The 24,545-nt window shown below is 44.6% G+C and overlaps 1 protein-coding gene across 1 annotated transcript; it reads left to right on the forward strand.

Moving 5' to 3' along the window:
• Positions 1 to 23,320, forward strand: LOC128445721 (mothers against decapentaplegic homolog 6). Its single transcript, XM_053428526.1, has 4 exons — positions 1 to 1,407; positions 3,381 to 3,434; positions 3,942 to 4,019; positions 22,298 to 23,320. The coding sequence occupies exons 1-4, from the start codon at positions 660 to 662 to the stop codon at positions 22,945 to 22,947; spliced, it is 1,530 nt and encodes a 509-aa protein (XP_053284501.1). The 5' UTR covers positions 1 to 659; the 3' UTR covers positions 22,948 to 23,320.
• Positions 23,321 to 24,545: the final 1,225 nt, after the last annotated feature.

Raw genomic sequence — 24,545 nt, forward strand, 5'->3', positions numbered from 1 at the left:
TATGTCTTGTGTGTGTGTGTGTGTGTGTGTGTGTCTGCAGAGGACACAGTGGAGAGCGGAGAGACTCCAGCTCTGTCTCTAAAACAACTTTTCAGCTCGGGACTTTTGGCACCGGAGTCTCCGACCACCTCCGCTTCATCCCCGGGCTCTGCAGCCGAAGATACGCTTCCACCAGCCGGCAGACATCTCCGGGCTTTCACCGGTGTGAGGATTACTTTCTTGGGGTGAAGGAGGGATTTTACTCGCGGTGGAGTTCAGTGCGGCTCACGGGGGGAAACTCTGCAAAAAAGTTTCGGTGCTGAGTTTCTGATGCTGTTTGAACCGATCGCGCGTCCCTGGAGCTCTGGCGATGGTCGGTGGATCGTGTGCGGGATCTCCACGGTGCTGGGGGGGTTGACGGCTCAGTGAGGGGGCTGTGGTGGGATTGAGCTGGCGACAGCGGGTCACTGAGCGGTGGCTGAGTGGAGCCTTCTCCTTCATGACTGAATATTACCTTCTCATGCTGCAGCGGAGCCAGGACACGGTGACACCCGGCTGCGCATGCTGTGCGCACCGTGCACACGCCACTGGTCCTGCGCGACGAGTGTAAATCAGATGTGGCATCTCTCGAGACCCGGACGGGACCGACAGGACACATCCAAAACTGTCTAGGCTGTCGTATGTTTAAGTCGAAACGCTCAGGTCTTGTACGGCGACTCTGGAGAAGCCGTCTGGTCACCGAGAGCGACGGGCGGGATGGAAGCAGAAGAGGTGAGGGCGCCCGGAGCGGTCCGTGCGCGGGGAGACACTCGGGGAAGCTGCACAGACACGAGCAGCGGCCGGTGACACACGCCGAGCCGTCCCCGGGACTCGCGGGGGCCGAGGCGGGGGACCTGACGGAGTGCGCGGAGCGGGAGGACGAGGAGCACCCAGACGATGACCGCGGTGCCATGTGCGCCCGGGAGCACAGGGGCTCTCGGCCGGGACAGGAGGGCGACAGTAGTACGGTGACGTGTTGTTTGTTTGGGGAATGGGATCTCCGACCGCGGAGCCCTTACTGGGCCCCGAGGAAAGACAGAGGGGGGCCTTGTCAGTGCGCAACGAGGCATGCTGGGCTGGAGGATGAACTCGCGAGCACCGCTCATGTTTTTCTGAAGCGACTCAAGGAGAGGTCTCTGGAGGCCCTGGCCAAGGCTGTGGACGCCAAGGGAGGGCTCCCCAGCGAGTGCGTCATGGTGCCGGGCACCGAGCTGCGGCTGGGTGCGCATCCCATCTCCCCACAGCTCCTCCTGTGTAAGCTGTACCGCTGGAGCGACCTGCCGCTCGCAGCCAACCTCAAATCACTGAGCCACTGCCAGAGCTTTGGCGCAGTGGACAGCGCGAAGGTGTGCTGCAACCCCTATCACTACAGCCGCTTATGTGGGCCAGGTAAGGACACTGGAAGGCGGGGAGGGGGTTCAATACATTTTAAGACATTTTCCCCATAGAAAAGACTTTAAAACTTTCAGTAAACATGTTATCCAGCTGATCAACTTACACCAAATTACGCATCACTCTAATTAAACCATCTCATATTGTCTCGTGAAAGCTGACACCAGGTGAACGACCCTGCACACACACACATACACACACACACAGAACAACATGTTTTGAAGTTGAAGTGCGTCATGATTTGAGTTTACATACATGAAGATTTATGACCCATACGTTAACATGGGCGTTTTGGTAATTCCCAATATATCAGCTGGTTGTTTCCCTGGAGCTAAACAATCCTGTTGTTGTTATTGCAGTTACAACACACACACACACACACACAAACCCATCAGGTTCTTCATCACTGAGGATGAGGTCGTGTTTTTATTGAACTCATGACACCGAAACTCCTGAGGACACATGTCACTGATGCTGCACTCTGTAATCATCTTTTCATAACGCAGTTTTTTTTTTAAACCTCAGTCAAACAATACTTTGATTTCCTCTGCACATTCCAAACTCATTACACACACGCACATTTAAATCTGCGTAAAACTTTGCAGCTTCCCACATCATCCAATTGAAGGTCGCTCTCAAGTTGCACTTAGGCTCTTTTTTCTCTGACAAGGAGGTCCTCCTCTTGTTATTTAGGTGAAGGAGTGCCGATAATATACAGTTTGCTTAGTGCTGGCGCCAGACTGACTCGCTGGGTATCTGACTGACTGAGGACTCCGGCAATTACTGGCTCTGCTCTTAAAGGGGCCGCAGCCACAAACTCATGTCCGCTGAGGCCTGGAGGCACTGAGAACTGAGGGCTGATCCTGAAACAGCAGCAGCAGCAGCACTGAGCCTGCGAAGGAAAATGTCCTAAATGTGAAAGAAGCACTTTGACAGAATGCAGTTGTGTTTGTTAAAAGAAGGAGCACAGTGTTTGAGGAGGGGACTGTACTTGCAGACGCAGGTTAGAGGAGATATGATGGTGAATTACACACATGAGACAAACAGGATAAGTTTGTTGTTCAGAAGGAAAGATGGGCTGCACCCACTCAAAAAATACAGACAGCAGGACCTACGTGTCACACATAAAGCTCTACATCGAGCACAACATTAAGGCCTTGTCCCTACTACTGTGGATTTGTATTTTTTTACGGATATTTTCCCCTGCGTTCTAAAAAAAAAAAAAAAAAGTCTAGGCGCCGAGGACGCAAGAACGACTAAAAAAGCTCAAGTAGTTGGTCCAGCGATGGTCTGTCGATGGCACAAGACCTTTTTAAGAACGTGTCACCTCACGTGTAGCAGAAGTTTGTTGCTGATTTTATTTTGAGAAAGAAGATATAGTTATTCTTTTGCGATGTATTGTTGGGTTGAATTCTTGTCTGTTGTCATCACTGCAGTGCTTCTTTTGCTTCTTATTGCTCCGTGTAGGCTCAGAACTTTTACGCTCAACACAAGTAATGGGACGGCACTCGGAAGAGAGTATAACTCCATCGAGGCCAAACCGCCGTTAACATCGTAGTTCTTATAGTAGAAAGATGAAGTGGTCCGATAAACCCGATAAAACATAATTAAAGAAAGTGATCAACATCTGTACTCACTTCTTGTTCTTCCCTGACCTAAGTGCCCCGCCTCTACCAAGTTTAGTGATAATTGGTTTTAAACTTTTTGCGTGATCCTGCTAACAAATACACAAACGAATAACTCAACGAACATGCGGGTGAAAACATAACCTCCATTGTGGAGGTGATAACTGACTCTGCAGTGACTTTGTATGAACTTTTCACATCTGCTGCTGTCTGTCGGTTTCTGATGCTTCCACACAGTAACTAATACCAAGTAGACATGATCTGTTCAGTTGTTTTTTGTGGATAATTTTAGAGATCGAGACCACACAGCCTTTATTTTAACCTTCATTCCTGTTGTATTTCCAGAATCACCTCCTCCTCCATACTCTCTGTCCCGCTCAGACGAACACAAGCCACTGGGTGAGTTTGGAAAAAAGAAGGAGCAAAAAAAAAAGGCCACCGCATTATAAACCAGGGTGGCGTCAACATTGTATTTTTAGACTGGAAACACAGATTAACAGTGAAAAGCTGCTTGTGCTGAAAGTGACACAGAGTGAGTCGGGCCTCGTCTGTGCTCGTCCTTCCTTCAGAGCACGACATGGAGTTAATAACAGGGAGGCTCTGTTTGTGCTAAGCAGACTGAGGGGGAAGCATGTGGAGCGCACACAGGGTTATTCTCATTATTGATTAATATTGACAAATATGTATTAATGCCTCGTATCTTAAAATGTCATCTTATTCTGAGATGCCTTCAATTAGCATTTTTTTCAGTTCCCAAAACTGTTTCTAATCATATAAATCTTAAAAATAAGTCTATAGATATAAAAACTACAGAAGGTGTGTGATTTCTGCTCAATAATATGTAAATTACCCGTTGAATCATAATCTGGATCTCATCCGTTTGTTCTTTTCTTCTACCTTCACCAGACTCCACTCTGTCTTACACTGAAACTGTCGCCCCCCCCATCTCCAGTCCGCCTCACAACATGCCAAGAGACTACACAGGTGAGTCACATGCACTCTGTGACCAGGAGCATGTATGATGCTGCACCTCGATGTGTGTTCCTGAAGAAGGAACCGCTGCTCCCTCGTGTCAGTGTGGGAGCACAAATGGGAAAAATAAGTTTCCTCGAGTTGTACAAGTCTGTGTGTGTGTGTGTGTGTGTGTGTGTGTGTGTGTGTGTGTGTGTGCGTGTGTGTTTGTGTGTGTATGTGAATATACACAGCGTGCATCCTCTTTGAATGTTTATAGAAAAAAGTGAATGACATTAGCTTGTGTGATGGTGTGCTGGTATGCTGTGCTTTCCTTCTTATTTCCCAATGCTGTTAAGACAACCGAAAACTCTGCATAATGCGTGGATTGTCAGGGAGGTATCGGGGGGGGGGTGCTCGGTGGGGGTCTGGGGTCTCTCACTGTCGAGATGGCACGGCAGTGTAGCCTTTCTCGCCCCCTAGGTTTTCTCCACTGCAAAAAAACATTTTTTCTCTGCGATGAAGCTGCAATAAGATCCCTGTGCATACTCCCAATCCCCTCCGCCTCTCAAACCACCCATCCCCCTCTTTCCCTCTTTCTTCCCTCAAATCCCTCCATTCCTCTCGGCAATTGAGCAGTGGAAAGAGACTGGCATTTTGGGGGCGGGGGAGCCGAGCGACTCTGATGAGGCGGAGGTGTAGAGTTTTGTGTGCGTGTGTATATCGGGGTGGGGGGGGGGAGTCGCTGTGGGCTGAGGGCTGAGTTTGGACAGGAAACAGCCCCCTCTAGATGATGAAACTGGAGCTTTATTTGTTTACGTGCCTGGGTCGGGTGGAGAGGTGCTTGCAGCGTTAGAAGAAACCCACAAACCCACTCGATCGAGCCTCCCCAGGCTCACTTGTGGACGGTGTTGAAAGGTGAATGGGCACCGATTAAGTCTGTGTTGTGTTGCCGCTGCTCCACAGACCTGTCGGAGTCCCCTGAGGGAGAAGCAGACGTGTTGATGTTTAGAGTTGTCATGTACCAGTGTGTTCAGAGCGGGGCTGTAAGCAACGTTTTAGAAATACTGAAGTCACAAAGTCACTTTCAGAAGATTTTCTGTGTTTTCCTTATTCAATGAGAGGTTCACTTATACTTCCTGGTTCAGAGCCTTTTCCACACTTACAGGAGAATGCTGAAACCTCCAGTTCTCTTTTGCTGTTTTTCGATTAAAAGTGGTCAAAATTAAATACATTGAGTCTTAAAATTCCCTTGAAAAACCCTAAAAATACCCCAAAAGAGAAGAGCATTGTGAGCAGCTCAGTGAATTTATTCTCCTGTCAACCTGTATATATCCGCCATTGTTGTTGTTTCTGGCAGATGCTCAATACATTAACTGCACATGAGTCAAAAATCGGTGACTTCATAGTTGTTACACACATTCGCACAGAAATAGGAGTTTTGGAAAAATGTGCACGAGGCGTTTGTAAAAATCTACAATTTAGTGACTTCATACTTTGTTTGCATGTGGACGAGAGACACAAAGGCAGAGAATCAGGATCAGGGAATAAAACAGGAAACTGGTGTTTTAGCTGTGGCTGATCGTGTGTAGAGGCAGTGCGTGTCGACCAGAGGCGTAAGGTTAATAATCTGCATCTACTTTTTAGGGAAAATAATCATTGCTAACAGACTTTACAGACTTCTTTTGGTTCAAACAAGTCTGCCTATTTTAGGACTATGAAGGTGTTTGGAAGCTTTGTTTAAAAATCATGAAGTCCGTTCGGTCAAGGTCACAAGTCGCTCTGCAGTGTTGTGATTTCGAGCCTTTCCGAGCTCCAAGAAGTGAGACGGAGGACATGTCCTATTGTTTACCCCGGTGAAATGAGTGGAAATAGATCAGCCTTCTTACACGATGTTGCGTGTGGGGCGCTGGGTGAGTCTGTGTGCGTGCGTGTCTGTGTGTGTGTGTGTGTGTGTGTGTGGTCTCTGATCCCCTGCCCCCCACGCCGGAACACTGGAGCTGAGAGCCGGAGAGAGAGCGTGAGTGGGAGCGAGACCAGGCTAAACGGAGGCAGCCAAGAAATCTGCATGCAGCTTTTGTTGTTAACTCTGACAGGTTATGAAACTCCTGCACCCGGGAGAATGAGGGGAAATAAGCTGAGCACGAAGCTTATTCCAACATGTATCAAAGAATCGACTGCAGCTTTAAACCCCCTTTGTGCTGGTTAGATCTTTCAAGAGTGTAAATGAGTCTTTTTGTGTGCCTGTGATCCTCTGGCACATCATCCAAAGCCTGTGATGTTTTCTTTAGAACAAATACAAGCATTGAACATGTGCTGCGGCGCTTTAACATCTTTTTTGTTGTTGTATTATTCATTTAAAGCTATGTACCTTAGCTTAAAGAAGAAAAAAAAAAGGCTGCACGAGGGTGTGGTCCATACATACCTCTGCCCCGGCCTCCTTTATCATTCAATCAGTTAACGTTCCCTTTAAACTGCAGCAGAAAGCTGCGGCTCTGAAAGAGGGGAAACGTCTGCTGGAAGTAAACTTATATCTACTCGGACCTTCTCTGGGAGACTCCAACAACACAGGTCATTCACTTGCATGTTGTTAGTGTGTGTGCGTGTGTGTGTGTGTGTGTGTGTGTGTGTGTGTGTGTGTGTGTCTGTGTTTGGAACAAGGAGAGAGACAGGGAGGAATTTCCATCTGACTTAGAGATAAGATCGTCTCAGAGGACTGGCATAGGGGTGCTATCAGGACAAACACGTGCACACACACACACACACACACACACACACATACACAAACACACACACGCTCTTGTCTTACTGCATTTGCGGAGACCAGTCATTGACATACCTAATCCTAACCATCACAACACTGACCCTTTCCCTAAACTTGATTCTAACCAGTAAACAAATTCCTCCCAATCCTCAAACTGCCAATCGAATGTGTGGGGTCTAGCGTTTTGGTCCCTGCAGAGCTGGCAAAACCTCAACACAGTGGGGCGATGGGTTTTTTGGAACCCACGAAACATTGTGGAGCAAGGCCACACACACATTCATGCAAACACGTAAGCTGCTTTTCAGACGTACGCTGGACTCCGCAGTTGATTTCAGTTTTTTTCTGCGAACTTTCTTATCCTGGCCTCGATAGGAATTCAGGAGAATCCGATGTGAGATCCCAGCACACAATCCCCCCATGGATTCATGTGTGAAAGGCAAACTTGCGTCTAAACTCCGTGACCAATTCGCCGGATTTTAGCCTCAGGTCATGTCTGAAAAAGGCTAAACTCACCAATCACATGATTGGCTGTAAGGGAGGAAATGTTCTCCTTCTCTACCTTCATAATTGATGTATAAATAGAAGTCACATGTCTGCTGTTTACCGTATTGGACTATGCTTGTGTTGCCTACATTTTTTGGAGTATCTCCTCTATTTCCTACCGCTGCCTTCCTTCTGCATATCAGTCTCTTCTGGTTACAGCACAGGAATAACCTCTAATCATTACCAGCGTTTGCCAGTGTTCCTGTGGCGCAGTTGGCCGGTTGGTATTGGACATGAAATTTGGCTCGGTCATTTTATTTAACGGGTCACATACTTTCCAGCTAATTTCCCGAAATTGCTAGGATATATTTCTAAGAAAAGCCTTTTACTAATCAAATGAAAAGGGAAATGGAGAAAATGCTGGACGTTACAGTTGTAAAGTGCCCGCCCATATTATTCAAGGAAAAACAGGACATTACGTGAGAAAGATTTAATAAAACAGTGTTAATATCGAAAATTCTTAATAATTACTTTATAATATAAGCATTTTCTCATTTTCCATTAGAATCAGTAGCAGTCACAGCCAAATACCAGCATTTTTTCATGAATTTGTTATCCATAAACTTAATGAATTCTGAGAAAATTTAAGAAATAACAACTTGTAAATCTGCTTTTTAATCAACAAATGAAGTCCACAGCTCCTCACGATCAATACTCTAGTTCCTGTAAAGACTGAAAATAACATCAGCCTGAAAGATGCATCTATTATTTACCAAAACATGCTAAGTGCTAACATGCCAAGTGCATGCTACATAGTAATGCTATATGTTGACCTTTGCATAGGCTAACATTAGCATACTAAAAGGCTAAATGGTGCATTGCTAATTGTCACTTTATGCTAACGTCCCTTAGTTGTTGACCTACAGGTTAACATATCATCAGGTATGCTAGCATGCTAGCATAACATCACCAGACTTGTGAAGCAGCCTGCAGCTTAGCGTGATGAAAGCAGTGCTAAGCCGAGTGTGACATGTAGATCTGAGTCTGATGCAGCGTTCGCATCACGTCAGCAGCATGTGAAGACATGTGATGTGTTGTTATGACACACGCATGTTCACACTTCATTATATGATGCTGTCGTCGCTCCACATAGATGAAGAAGAAGCATAAATCAGCAGTAGGACATCTAAACTTTTATTAGCAAATTGTATTATATAAACACTATTACCTTTTCCATCTTTGAAAAAAATGGTAGGGCAACAGAAACTTAAATTAGTGCAATTTTTACAATTTTAAATTTTTTCTCCTCAACCAGTTGGTTATAGTTCCCATTTGTTTGCTCTGTTGATCAATACCAGTTTGACCGTGTTGTGACCAAAGTGTCTTCCATGACTTGTAATCCACCCAGGAACCTGTTCTTGACCAGGGTTATATTAACTATTGTCCGCACTCGACACATCATATTTATTGTATGCAAGCATTAAAATCCATGCAAACTTTTGAAGGTGTTTTCAGAGATAAACTCCGGAATGTCTACACACTTGGGTCTCTCTCTGGAGTTTACCTTTCACATATGAAGCACACAGCAGGAGACCCTTCTCTCAGACGGCTTCACAACAACACAGAAATCTCCAGAGGGTTCAGATGAGCACCGGTGCAGCAGAGGCCGAGGCGTCATCAACACGTCCACTCGCTCGCGGTGAATCCTCCTGAGGACCTCCTGCTGGGTTCTCATTTGGAGCTCATACTGGGGCAGGAGAGTCTCTGGAGAAAGTATGATGCTTCTCACTTGGACATTTGCGTTCTCACATTCAACCCCTACGGAGAATGTAAGGAGATTATCCAGAGTTCTTGGCATGTCTGCCAGCATCTAAAGTTGATTGGGACCTGAAGTTAGCGAAACATGATTTAAAGCATTGCTAGCATGATGGTAGACATTTGTAGTGTTTACAGTGGCATTAAATTAATCGTAAAGGAATAATAGTCGATAAGGATGATGGCAAAGAGTCAGTGATGTCCTTGTCATCTTTTGTCCAACGTTTGTCCACCTTGTCATCATTAGGCTCGGGCTTTTGAACATGTGGAAACAGGTAGAGCAATAACACTTAGTGGACATTAGTGACGGCGTGGATGCAGTGAATTAAGACAAGAGGTCTGCTCCCTCCTTGCCCTCAGTAATCATATTTTGGTGGCTTGTTTGCTTAAGCAGAGCAAGGTATCAGCCAAACATCCTGTCTCAAAGCCCTGTCTGCACTCGCTGCAGCATTAACCCTATGAATCGGCCCTTTGACTGATGGGGCACGGCCCAGGAATGTTGGGAAATTGGGAAGGTGAGGGGGGAGTACAGGGTCTCGGAGCGAGGGAGGTGGGAGGCGGGGGATAAGGGGGTCTGACTCTGGAGAGTGACACCTGATACATGTTTGAACATATCGCCGTTAATACTTAAGAAACGCGGAGCTGAGCCGACATTCTTGGATGTTTGGGAGCCTTTTTTTAAGAGATGGACTGCGCCATTAGCTGAGAGCGTGTGAAGCCTCCCAGGTCAGGCCGGGTTGACACAGTTGGGCAAAGATTTGTAAATCATCTACGGAGACTCTGAGGTAAAGATTTGAGGCACAGAAGCATGAACATTGAACGAGACACCTTTGCAGAAAAGTGGAAATCATTCCAATAGTGCGTCAAAGAGCTGAGATGCTGAAAATCAATGCAAAGACAAAAAGTCCAGCCAGAACCAATGTGTCTGTGTCTGGACGGTTCCTCGCAGGGACTTGAACCTCCAGGCGGTTCGCTCGCACATGTACAACACTTGCTCTTATGCCTGAGACACATTAGACTATGGAATTCAACATCAAGTGCCGGCCCATTAACCATTTGCCATTTCCTCAAATATTTTCCATCACGGCTCGTTTTCCCTACGAGCAGCGTGGGTCGCCGACGAGAGCACAACTCACTCAGAACTCTTTTATGTCCGTGTTTCTTTTTAAACACGTTTTTGGCCCAATGCCAGAATGTTAACACTGTTATTAAAACCATGTCTCCAAGAATTTACAGAGTTCATAAACAATTTGGAAAGTAGTAAATACATTTGGACAGAAATGTTAAAGTTTTCTATTAAGTCAATGAAGGATTGTTGTTGCAAAACACAAGATGTTGATATCAAATACATTAGTGAAATGTTCATTGAATATTTTTCATTTGTTTTCCCCCCATATATCCAACTTAAATACAACATCTGCTCGTTTTGACTCAATGTTTACTTAGTTACTGTTTTCTAACAGTAACTTATTCTCCACATACATTCATTAACAATATTTACAATCTCCAATTAATGCCTATGTACTCAACGATGCAAAAGCCAATGAACAACATGACTCAATGTCTCTGTAGGAGATAAGACAGTTCCCCATAACATCACCACTTCCTAGAGAACTGATTAATAGTGAGAAATTAATTGGCAACTTCATTGACTAAATAAATCATCGGTTAAAGTGGAACAATAGCTCTTATCTTATCATTTCATCATTTCATGCACTTTTAACAACGTTTGTGTAATTGTGTTGTTACTTTATAAAATAAGAAAAACAACATGGTTCTTTGAGTGTTAATTAATTAACAGGACTTTTGGTCGATACGGAAAAAAACTGCTGTAACTTAAATAGCTAAATACAACTTGATTATCCCAAACTTTTTCTAAACCTGTACAGAAGTGAGGAGGCAGATGGAACTTAACATGTGTAAAGCAGCAGATTATTGACAGAGCAGAGGGTGACATCTAATATCATCACCCAACATAAAATGCAGAAATTAAAGAAAACTGCAAAGTGACATTGATTTCGTTTCTAGGATTCAAAGCTTTTCAAATTGCAATGTCTCCAAGTTCATGTATATACAAAGTGTTACACATCCATAGAAATACTGATCATGAAGTAAAAGTTGTCTTTTATAGTAGCAAATAGCAGTAATGTTTTTTATTAGCTTTGCCCTTTGCTCTTCATCTGTATTCTTGTCTTACTCGAGCCCACTTTTACTGATTCACTTCCTCAGTGTCAATTTCATTTGACTTCTGTCCTCGTGGATGATCTAAATATTCCTCAGTTTAGCCTCAACTGTTAGTTTTACTCGCTCCTTTGCTCCTTTTCTTTCTCTCCTCCTCCCTCTCGCTGTTATTTGCTCCCTCTCTCTTTCAGCCCATGTTGTCAGCCCGTCACAATTTAAAATAAGGTTTAAATTACAGGACTGGCTGTGGCTTTCCGTTGTTCCCTCAGAGTTTTTGCCAGCTCGCAATTTGGCTTTTAATGGAATGCTGCCATGCTGCTGAACCTAAAGATTCTTTGCAGATGTCGACAGGCTCCGAGTCTCTGAAATGAAGGAAACTGTCGCCCGTGTTTGGGAGCTCGCAGAATTAGGACCAAGGTTTATTTGAGGAAAGCAACATTTCACGGAGTTTTTTGGGGCGATGTAGCTTCTGCTGTTGTTATAGTGAGAACAAGCTTGTGATTGTGAGCTGAGAATGATATTGGAAACCACATTGACAGTAAAACACATCCTGTGAGTTTGATGAGAAAAATAAAGCCATAAATGTTTGTAGAGCTTTTTTTGTTCATGTTTGAAATGTATAGATTCTTTACATGAAAATAAAGAAATTTTAAATATAATCTCTTGTTAAATGCTAATCCAGACGCTTTTAGAAACAGTAATTCTTCACATTCATGTTAGCGTTAAAGGCACCGGAGAACTTGGAGATAGACACAAGATTCACTATCTAGGCTTACACTGAAATTATTGTCTGAGTAGTTTGAGTTATTGCACTTAAATCACTTGATTTCATTTCAATGATGAGCCATTTGTTGCCGTGACTAAAAGCCCTGTCCGTGGTTCCTGCTTGTCCTTGAATGGCTGCAGACATGGGCTTGCTTGTATTCATGCTGTACTAGGGGGTATGCATACTCAGACACATTCCATAGATAATATACAGTAATGATTACTACTGGACAGCAAGAAGAAGCGCTCTTTTGTTTGTTGTATTTGGCTGAACCTCTATATACGCTTGCTCCATGTGCCGTTGGCATGTTGAGGTCAGTTCAGACCTTGACTCAGGTCACACGGATCCTTGAGAACTTAGGCAGAGGATGATGCTCATGTCTCGTGGAAGTAAATGTACGTGCAGACACACAAACCATACATTTACGACAACTATTTATGTTAAAATTACATAAATGTAAGTTTTAACTATTGCTACTTAGCCAATGTTAGCATGAGAAGATTTACTTACAAATATATATTACAAACGTCCACATTTATTTCCTTTACCCTCCAAAGGTCCAGCTGCCGAAAACAACACCAATTTAAACACTTACGTTTCTGTAATTTCTGTCACTTATTTGCTTCGACTATTAGCATGCTAACAAGCTAGCCCCAGACCAGCCTGCCCATTTAATCATTGACTAATCACTGCCTTCAGTCATGAACAACTCCAGACTTTCTCCTGAAAGTATCTGAATGGATTGCCTCAACGTTCTAAAGAGTTCCTGATACCAGACCACTAAAAACCCTGGAGAATGTCAGATTGAGCCCATGTGACAGAACAGTAGGATTATTTCTGCAGAATTCACCGTGTTGATGGTGATTCTGACACGGATGCTAATTGAACAAAAACCCAAAGAGAATAAAAATATCTCCCCCGATTTGATAATTGGAAATTGTGGTAAATGGTAAATGTGCTCATTCAAAATGTGTTTGCGCATTCTACTTATTCCCAGTCACCTGGTTATTGTGTCACACTGTGTGAGTTATGTATAGGGATTGTGCATTGTGTAGCCAGTCCACATATTTCTTTATCAGTGCGTCTACACTTGAGATTCACATAATTCCCCCCAAATTAAGTTTTAAGATGGTATTTCATAATTTCTTCGCTGTGGATCAAATTAATCTATTCCAGCAATGAAACATGTGTAATTATGTTGTGAGGGGTGAAGGCCGTATAGTGGAATCATGTGAGGCTCAATGAGAGACGTGTCAACTTGACCCCTGTTACTGGCTGAGCGAGGGGAGGAAGTGTCGAGGAAAAGGGCCTGTCCAGGAATGTGTTGGGAGGGGAGACTTGTTAACTACTGAGCTCGGCTTCTCTGCGTCTGCTTTTGTCTTCCTATTCAGATTCAAATCATAATTCTCTTCAGTCACTTGTGCCAAACTCAAGGCCAGTTATTCTGAAAGACACAATAATTCCATATTTCTCCACGAAGCTGTCAAATATCTTCGTCAAACCCCAACGTTTCTCTCTGAGGCAGCGTCACGATACCTGTACTTGTGTCTCTGGGGGAATCTGTAAGTACAAACACGGCTTTGTCCTTTCATGCACCTCTTGAAAAATGTGACCACATGTATGTGACCTGCACCACATGAAGCGTGATTGAGCCGCTGTGTTTGCTGCGTGGAAAGACAACACGGAGAAGGCTGGAAAAAAATTGCACTAATGTTCTCCTTATCAAACAACACTCGATAGTTTATCTCGTTCTAATCTAGAAAAGCTATTTCCAGTGCAAACCTCTAACTTTGATGTGATTGTTTTCACCGCTCGCCGTCACAAATTAAGTACAGTAAGAATGATTACATGAGGCAGAGACGGAAAAGCTCAGCCATCGATCAAACAGTCTGCGTGAACGCTGTTGCTACAACAGTGAGGTGGAGAGATAAATCAGCTCATGCTGTTGCCGCTGTGACACCTTAATGTCCTGTAAAAGTATAATTCAGGCTTCAGTCCAAACCTCATCCTGCATAGCTGGTTAAGTTGAGCTAAAAACAGTTGAAAATGTTGCCCTGAAACTAAACCTACTGTAAGGAAGTCAAAATCAGCTTCAGGGAGTTTATAGTTCAAGACCACCCACAATAACACAATCAGCCTGCTCAAGTCAGTCAGTGCACTCGGATTTACTCACATGTTGGATGGGAACATTTCTTTTAAAATTATTAAAATCTTTCATTAATGTGTGTTAACCACTTCACCACCCTTTAGCTATTCATCTTATGTAGAAACAAAATGTGGAAGCTCCGCCAATTTGCCAATAGTGTTTATTTTCACTGACAACATAGAATTGCAATGGAACATTATCAATTTAGTTTATAATTAGGGCTGAAATGATTCTCAAACCCTAAAACTAAATCGCGGTCCAGACGTCAACAGTTTCGTTTTGCGATATGCGAAGATGGAACCGCAACCTGTGTTCCTGCACAACCCCACACGATGCCACAGCAGCAAGTGCAGCCAGAGCAATGAGTGTGGCGTTTGGAGAGGACCTTCACCTTCACTAAAGTGTGTTGTTGGCGCTCGGGAGAAGACACCTCGTCTCTGAAGTCGAGGTCAGGAGGAAATCATCCGGTGAATAGTTTAATCCCTCTGGAGTTTCCCTGGAGCTGCCGGCTGGTTTACCCGATTTGACCATCGACGGTACCGTGAGTCCCCTGAACATCAGAACACTGTTGTTACTGGAGCCACGTGTTACTGGTTATACTTCTTTACGTAGTTTTATGTGAAGTCAAGTCCAACATGTTCTTTACTGTTCTTCTCTTTATGCTCCAAATGTTGGTCTTTTAATAAAACCCATAAATTTCCCCCCTTAACTAAACCGTTGCTCAAAAACTGAGTCCCAAACCCAACCTTGGATTCGGAGCATCGTTACAGCCCGAGTTATAATCTATACATCATTAGTTTTTATTTCCTAAGTGACAACATCGGTCTCCAGCAACTGTTTCACAAGAGTTTGAAGAATTTGTTCGGCTTTAATCATGAAACCTTAGTGAAAACATTAAAAAAAGTTCGGATTTCCACTTTTTTATGTCCTCAATTACAACACACAGCTTACTACTGTGTTGGCTGATGATGTGAGACGTGACAGCAGAGTCGTGCAGGATGCAATGATGTATGCAAAACCTGAGACATTCCTTGGCTTGAGTCGTCTGGCTCTTTGAAGTCGCAGCAGCAATGCAGGAAACCGGTCACTTTCTCTCTTCCTCTCGGAGCGGCTTTCTAAGCTGCCTCCGAGCTCGTCTTCCTCGGAATTTTACAGGATCACACACAGTAACTTTCCTGTGGCTTGGTTTGCCACGCAGGTTCAAGGAATGTGGTCGGCGGATTGTATGAAATAATGGATTTGTGTTATTAAACAAGAAGCAGAGAACGTTGTGTAGTTGCACTGCTACGGCCACGTCCACGCTCATAGGTTTTTTGTAAACTATCCACATCCAGAGGGACATTTCAGCTTTGATTCAGAATTATAATGATAAAGAACTGTATGCATTGGTGTGTGGATACCTTTTGATTGACAGCTAGCACGGACCAATGGGTGCAGGTCTCAGGTGTACATGGGCGTGCAGTGTCATGATGCTCTCACGCAGCCCCACCCAACAAAGCCAAGATGGCCCTGGACAAAACTCGAGACTTCAAACCAAAAGTTCACAAAGAGGTTTAAGTCACGGTGGGTTGACACTTGGGCAAGAAGTGCATTTTTATGAAAAGAAGTAGAAAGAAAGTTTCTAAGGCTTCTGGAAAGTTGGTAAATCTGGTTCCAAAGGCACAAAACTGTCCCTGTGTAAACGCCTCCATGGGGAAACTCCTCGGCTGACCAATCATGTAGCTTGACTCAGTCAGTGGCAGACATTTGCTTCTGTTGCAGTCCAGCCAAAACGAGGATGAAGGAAGAAGTGTGTGTGTGTGTGTGTGTGTGTGTGTGTGTGTGTGAGTGAGAGTTTACATGTTTGTGAGCGAGAGCCCCGTTGTGTAAAGGCCATGTCTGGCGATAACACAGCCCTCTGATGGCAGAGATAGTCAAGACGCCAGCTTAAATGTGGCTTGCAGGATTGAAGTTGCCCTGTAATGATAGTTGTCTCAAACAACACTGAACCTTCCATTTGCAGCGAGGGGGGAGGGGGGGGGATCTTTTCATTCCCTCATTATGTTTTATTTCTACTTTTTTGGAGCTTTGGGAGGAAATTTGAGGAAGTTGAATCAAAACAAAGCATCTTAGGGGCGACCGACAATGGTCAGTAGCTGAATTCTATCCTCCCTTCTCGTCCCTCTGTCCCCCCCGATACCCCCCCCCCCCACACACTCCTCCGTCCACTCTCTCCCCATCCCACCCGCTTCTTTCAGCACAGTGGAAGAGTCTAATAACTGGAGGGGAATCTAATCCTTGGCACTGGATGAAAGACGAGGGTCTCCCTCCCTCCCTCTGTTTCTCACAGTCTCTTTCTCTCCCTTCATTTTTTCCATGGATGCTGGTTATGCTTGGCAGGTTCTCTCTCCCTCGCTCTCGCTCCGGCTCTCTCCCCCTCTCATTTCCCGCTCCGACCTTCACTCTCTTTTTCTCTCTCTCCCTCTCTCTCTTTTACTCTCTACTTTTCCTTTCTTCCTCTGTGCAGGTTAAGGTTAGCAGGAGGAAGTCTGCACCACTCAACCTGGACATGGAGAAAGCAGGGAGGAATAAATAGTTTGAGAAGTGTCCATTTAGCTTTTCAAGCTGAGAATGTTTGTTGAGAACATATGAAGCTACAAGCAGTCGTCTGATACCTTGAAAATCCATGTACCACTACCTGCAGAGATAACTGATGATCATCTTGTACCTTGTGTGTTGTTTCATACAAAAACAGTGTAAGAAAAGTTAAACAAACAAGAATCAACTTCAGAAGAGGTGGCAGCTAGGTTTGTGTTATCTTTGCACAGATCCACGTTAGCTGTTATATATACCTTTTCATTTCAAAACTTTGTTATAATAATAGCTCCAAATCTGTAATAATACGCATCCATAGTGAGGGCTATGGTCAAATATAGGAAAAGTGGTGAACCTTCGCATACTTACCCGCGCGAGAAAGGACCCGAATAAATATGTTGAGGCAAATCGCAGCGTGGCTTTGTATGGAGATCAGCTTTGGTGAACTTTGACCAATGATATTTGCTTATTTGTGTCTGTGCCCTAACAACTGAAAAAGCAAATCACGTGACCATTCAGGTACACCGGCCTTATACGTGTAAACTGGAGGCAGATTGTCTTCTCTCCAGTTGGTTGATTGGTTACAGAAAACACTGTGAATGAGGAGCAACAATGGTGAAAAAATAGACGAGGGATTTCTCTTTTTGGACTGACGACAAGGTGGAACAGTTACTGACAGTAAATGTTACCGACACTTTGAATAGTGTGTCTAATACGAACCAATCAGGAAGCAAATGCAGGTGGATACATCATCATTTGACCGTCCGTACTAAAATGCAGCCCCACATTGTTTCTTTTTTTTTAAATGGAGCCATCAGTGTTTTCAAATTTTACCCCTTTAAGGTGCTTGAAAACTGCTTATAATTGGATTTCATTTAGACTTAGCCTCAGACAGACACGAGACTGATCTCAGCAAAAAAAACAAATCTGTGTATTTCTGTTCTTTTTAAATATACATATTCAGCTGTGACAGGGAGACAAATCAAAGAGGAGGAAAGGGAGAGATGAGATGTGCTGTCGTGGTTTAAAGTCCAAACTGTCCGATGAGAGCCGGAAGGAAACTGAATGTTCGACCCCTGAACTTTGATTATTTATTTGTTTGTTTCATGCACCTCCTGTTTTTCCACCTGGATAACAACACAACATCATGGTGTATAAAGTGTGTGCATTAGGATGAGATTGGCACTAAGAGACAGTGATTTTGAAACGAAATAACAAAGACTACTTATCTAATTGGTAAACAGGACTGTTAAATGGTGGTCGGCTTAAATGCTTGCAGGACACTGTAATTGCTACCAGCCCCGATACAGATGCACATTCACACACGGTTCTCTCGACTTCCTTCTCTCGAATGTAAACATGCTGATAACCTCCAGTTTGAACCCGTCTATACAAATTCCATTGAAGAAGTCGCTTGCTCAGCCGCTCTTTCCTCCTTCCTTCTTCCTCCTCCTCCTCCTCCTCCCTCGTTCCCTGCCCTCCCTTGTCGTCTTCACACAAAATCATTATACCTTGAGTTGGATGGTGGCCAGGCTGAGCATGATGACACTAAGGACTGTGCCAGAAACATCAAATGTGACATGCGATTCCACTCGGGCCGTCAAACACAGGCGGAAATCAAGAGTGAGCGTTTTTTAACCTGTAGTAGAAAGAAAGAAAAATGAACTACAACACTGTGGTGCTGATGCTGAATATGAAATTGAAGACTTTTACATTTAGCGAGTCTGAATTCACAGTGAAAAAGACGTTTAAAAACAAAAAGGGTTTAAATGAAAAGCGGAAATTGAATTGGGCTGAAACAGAATAACCCAGATTGAACAAGAGAGTAACTATCACAGCACAGTTACAGTCCAAGATGTGAATTTTTTGTTCCAAACTAAAGTTTTCTGGGACTTTTTTCCAGATAAGTGGTACATAAAAAGTCCCCATCGTTTTATTTTGCTCTCACTTTCTCTCTCTCTCTCTCTCTCTCTCTCTCTCTCTCTCCCTCTCTCTCTCTCTCTCTCTCTCCCTCTCTCTCGCCCGTCCCTCTGTTTGCATTATACAGTGTGCGCGTTATGAATTCTTAAAACATCATAAACTCAAAAGCCGGGGTCTGATACTTTTATCCTTACTCGGCATCATTCATTACCCGAGAAATTAAAGTGCACCGTGTCTTAAAAAACCCCAAAAAGTCCCGGTTTGTTTTATGTCTTCTTTGGGAATTAATCTGATCATGAGCTCATAAAGTCTCCCTGTGTTTCCCCCAGACATGTTTGTGTTGCCTTATTACAGGGAAGAGCACAGCTTGTTAAAGTGTGTGTGTGTGTGTGTGTGTGTGTGCAGGAGAGGGAGAAAGAGAGAGAGAGAGAGAGAGAGAGAGTCAGAAAGAGATAGAGTGAGAGAAGGAGAGAGATCCTGCTAGCTGAGCAGCCAGCTCTCTTATTGGAGAGCTGTAAAAACTCCAGACCGCAGGAGTTGCCAGCCTGGAATTCACTAATGACACACGTGGGCCTCAGATGAGAAGTGCAATTTTGTGTGTGTGTGTGTGTGTGTGTGTGTGTGTGTGTGTGTGTGTGTGTGTGTGTGTGAGTTTGTGTGTGTGTGTGTGTGTATGTGTGTGTGTGTGTGTTATGGTCGTACTGTTTGGATCTGAAGGCCCAATTTGTGTGTGTACGTGTGCATTTGTGGGGCCCTATCTCATCATCTACCGTGTGTGTGTGCGTCTGTGTCTGCTTGTCTCCTCCTACATGTCCTCCCCTCCTCCTCCTTTTCCTCCTCTTCCTCCTCCTCCTCCTCCTCCTCCTCACCCCGTACACCCCACCCACCCTCTACCCTGTCGCCCTGAAACGAAAATGGCGGCTGTGCAAACAAAACACACCTAGCCTAATCTCAGTCCTGGTTTCACCCAAAAGCAGCTTGTCAATGGCAGAAGGGCCACAGCCATTTTGGCCCCTGGCGGATGAAGGGGGGGTGAAAATGAAAGGAATGGGGCCACAGGCACATGGGTCTTTAAATCCTCTGTGTCAATAGAGTCTCTGGAGCAAAATAATGGCATCACTCTGTGTGGGAGTTAATGTGAGCTGATAGCATGAAGGCTGGGGGGTCAAGGGTTCATGGGCTTGCGCTCGGTTGACAGAGAGCTGAATGCTTTCCACCGCCAGTCGCCTGCCCCCCCCCACCCGCTCCCCTCTCTACTGCTCTCCACCTCCTCTTCAACCGCGGTTCTGAAGGAGTGTGATGGAGGGAGACGGCGAAGGGTGTCGGTGAGGGAAGTGGGGTGATCGGTGTTGACGGGTTTTTCAAAATACACAACCCCCCCCCCCCCCCCCCCCCCCGAAGGAAGATAAATTACAGGGAAAACGAGGAGAAGCGAGTGAGGGAAGGCAGCGAATGAGAGAGGACACACGGAACATATGGAGTCACTGAGTCAGCTCGGTGAGAACTGAGCGAGTGACGTGAATCATGTGCTGAGGAGCAGTAATTACAAGGCACACGCACATATAGAAAAATCTGTACAGGTGCTATAGGTGAAAGATAAAATCTCCACTCACTCGCTTCCTGGTTCCTAACCCTCGTTTCATTCCTCCTCACTTTGTGGCTGACACGTTGTCAGGTCCATTTGTTCGTTCACTTTATCAGTTCCTAACCCATTCACTCAAGAAGTGTCACATAGAGATAAGCATTAAAACAGATGTACTGCACTGTATGTAAGGTGTCTAGTTAAAAAGCTAACTTTTTATTTTTAGACTAAAATAATTTTCCCTTCTCAGTACTGATTCTGATATCTGGACTTGGTGCACGGGCAGCCACAGAGTACTGATCTGATACAACTCCATCTTATGCAGTTTAACATCTGTATGCTACTAAACTTATATTGATAATTGCTATAATTGTTGCATGGCCCGGCTCAGGTTAAACCTCAAAAACAACTGCCTACAGCAAATAACTTATGTTTTATTATCCATTTTAACGGTCATTACTGAAAAAAGAAGACAAATAAATGAATATCGGAACACAACAATCATTTCTGTGAAAATACATTTTTTATTTGGGCAAAATAAATATCCATAAAGAAAGTGCAGGTGTTTTAATGCCACGAATGCACAGATGAATGCTCTCATCTTTCCATCTTGCCAAATTAGCGTGTTCATTCGGATGTATCATTTCTATCACTACCAAGTGGAGCCGGGTCCAGGGATAATCAGGTTGTTGCAGCCTGAGCGATGGACCAACAACCAGCGACCACATCCAGACTAGGATCTCCATTTTTGAAGATGACAACATTACACACATTTACTAATGACAGGAAAAGTGATGGTCATGCTTTTGAGGTTCAGGTGACCAATTTGCTTCGTCTTCATGGAGCTGGTGTGCAAATGTAAACCACTCGGCACTGGAGAAAGTTTTACCCCATAAGTTCCAAGATGTAAAGTTCCTTGAGGTTTTTGAGGAACAGACCAATTACAATTTATTAGGGTTTGTCCTCCTGCTTCTCATCTGCAGGTCTACACGGTCAAAGGTCGTGGGATAAACCAGGTCGTGGGAGGAATGATTCTCTTCTGTCACGTGGAATTCAATTGAAGACATCGCACAACTTTCTCGTTGACTTGGTCTCATTCGTTGTGTTTCATAACTTGTTTGCTCAGAGGTTTTACGAGGAGGTGTTGGACATGCAAAGCATCAAAGAGCAGGATGTCAGCTCGGAGATGGAGTGAACAAATGGGCCACTCACGTACACAGGGCACGGGTCTGCCGGTGTAAACAGGAATCATTTGGTTGTTAGTTGCAGCAATGGCAAAAAGTAAGAGCAGGGTTTTCTTTTCATGGACCAATGAGGAGCTGGAGCAGTTAATGAAAGTAGAACAAAGTAAACGGCTTCTACGTTGGAATCCCTGGTTCCCTGGTTATTGCCGGTTGTCTTCTACCGGGTCAGGTGACAGGAGCCTGAGGAATAAGCGAAGGCTACGTGGTGACCAGAAAGACTCAAATCAGCAAGTGGTTGTGTCTTCGTCATTGTTTCCAATCGTCTCAGTTTCTGCTCGACCAACCAAAACGCAGCCTCGGAGCAGCTCTTTCAAACTTCTCTGTTTTATCGAGTACAGTGGACTTCAGGCGTATCCGTAGCAGAGTTGTAGAAATGTAGTAGTTGGGATGAAGCCTTGCTGCCACATTGTGTTGTAACATGTGGGTTTGTCCTCTGTTTTAATAAGTAATGGGGACGTTTAGCCTAAAGAAACAACGTTTTCCAAGGAATTTGAAGGGATAATGGTTCACTTCATAAATCAGGACACTTGGCTCTGCAGCACATGATAGTTCATTAGCTGTTACTAATATAAAACATGTAGGTAATGATATCAGTGATTCTGGCCCTGGTGTTACTTGGTCACAGGCCAAATTCAGACTTTGTGCTATCGTCCCCCCGTAGTGAAAACAGAGGAAAAACTTGAGTGAGCATAAAGACTTCCTCTCCCATCCTCCCTTCCTCCTCCCCCTTACCATAACATTATTCTCCTCCCTTCAAGTGGAATTACTGTCGTGAAAAAAATTAGCACACTTACCAACGCAAACATTAATTCTTCCACCTCTTTTCTTCCCCTCAGACACTGGTACCTCCCTCGGCTCCTCGACCTCCGGCGGACACCGCTCCCACTGGTGCAGCGTTGCCTACTGGGAGCAGCGCACACGCGTGGGTCGCCTCTACCCGGCCTACGAGCCCTCGCTCAGTATCTTCTATGACCTACCTCAGGGCACGGGCCTCTGCCTCGGCCAGCTCCACGCCAACGCCTACCACACCCGCCGCGATGACCCGGGCAGCCACGGCACGTCGGGCCTTCACGGACATCCCATCCACTGGGCCGGAGGGAACAGCAGCAGCAGCAGCAGCAGCAGTGTCCAACAGATACGCAGTAAAATCGGTTTCGGCATCGTGCTGAGCCGCGAGCCGGACGGAGTGTGGGTGTACAACCGCAGCCAGCACCCGGTGTTCGTCCACTCACCCACCCTGGACCCACCCAGCGCCCGGGGGCTGAGCGTGAAGAGGGTGATGCCGGGCTTCTCCCTCAAGATGTTTGACTATGAACGCTCCAACTGGATGGCTGAGCATGACGTGAAGCCTGAGAGCCAGGAGGGGCCCTGGGACCCCCACAGTGTTCGCATCAGCTTTGCTAAAGGATGGGGCCCGTGCTACTCCAGACAGTTCATCACCTCCTGTCCCTGTTGGCTGGAGGTGCTACTAAACAACCACAGATAGCACACAAACACACACACACACACACACACACACACGCTCACATGAGGGCTCCCGACCCAGTATCCTAATTGTAATCTACCTAGATTTAATATAAAATTTATATATTATATAAAATATATTATACATGTAAATACTTGAGTCATTTTTACAATGCAATTATTTATGTATAGTGTAATGTGTATATGGACAAAATAAAAAGGAACAAGAATATGCACTTTTGATTCTCTATATGCGTTACAGATCCTCAGTGTCATTCTGCAGACGTAAACTGTCAAAAACCAAACAAACCTGGTTTGTGTTCTCATGAGTCAGGACTTCCATCAACATGTATGACATACACACATTCTCAATAAAGTCTTTTGTATTAAATGTAGGCGGCTGTGGTGATCTCCAGTGCTTGTACCTGAACTGAGGAGGAGTTAGGATGGGAAGACACTTTAATACTTATAGCGTCCAGTGATAAGCTGTTTTCAGGCATGAATTTGCTTTTCACATATGAAGAACGCAGAAGGTCAGACATGTTCACGTCAGGAACATTCAGGTGAGGGGGGGTGGGGGCGTCTCGTCTCGTGTAGAGCAGCAGGAGGCAGGATATGACGTCTAACTTCTGCTGCTGAAATCACGTGGTTTTATTTTATTTTATTTACAGCACCTCAACATCAGGGTTTTCACAAAAAAAAGCTCTTGAATCTCGTTGTCTTTCCAAGTTCTTTGTCAGCATCTACATCATCAACACGTCCACTCGCTCACTGTTTTTCACTTTATTCTCACATGGGCTCACTCACACATATTCTTGACATTTTAACAGGAACATGTCCGATCTTAAGTGCATGTCTGAAAGCAGCTGTGATCTTGTGTTTACATGTAGATGTGGCGCTGTTTGGCAGGTTTCTTTTTTTTAACTCTTTTATAACTTAAACTAACTGTCTCATGGCTGTAGTTTAATATTTAACAGTTTTGAGAATGGTAAGTAAGTTGTTAGCACTTTTCACTTTCACCATCTGAAGTATGATGAGTAAACTAATACTTATAAAATAAATTAATCTTCACATGTTGTAAAATGGTTAAGTTAAAGGCACTTATGAATAAAAGGTTTTAATCTGGATTTAAAAGCTGCATCTGGTGTAGGCCACCACCCCTCAGACTGTAAACTATGTGAGAGACACAGAAACAGTTACCGTGTGGATTATAAAACGCTGCCTGGTCATTACACACACATTCGAATGAGGAAATCTGTCCCTTGCCACCTGAACCGGCTCTATCTGCTGAAGAAGACTCTGATCTGCAGCTAAACGCTCTCCAAAGCCAGTATGTGAACCTTTGAGCTTTGATTTTCACGCACGTTTTGCTGTTTGCATCTTACACTGCACACTTCTTTCAAACGTGTTCCAACTGTACGAATCATAATAAAGTTTTAACCGTCTCCTCGGCTCTAAACGGGACCAGCAGCGATGGAAAACAGTTCAAGGCGTCACAGCGCCAGTGGTAAGAAAATTAAGTGCATAACTTAGAGATTACACAACAAACCGCAGCAGGGCATTCAGGCCTGAAGCCGACTCTCCGGTAGGAGAAGGTTCTGTGTTTATAGCGTAATGGCA

The sequence above is a fragment of the Pleuronectes platessa genome, chromosome 1 (genome assembly GCF_947347685.1).
Source record: "Pleuronectes platessa chromosome 1, fPlePla1.1, whole genome shotgun sequence".
In the NCBI taxonomy this organism is placed as follows: domain Eukaryota; kingdom Metazoa; phylum Chordata; class Actinopteri; order Pleuronectiformes; family Pleuronectidae; genus Pleuronectes; species Pleuronectes platessa.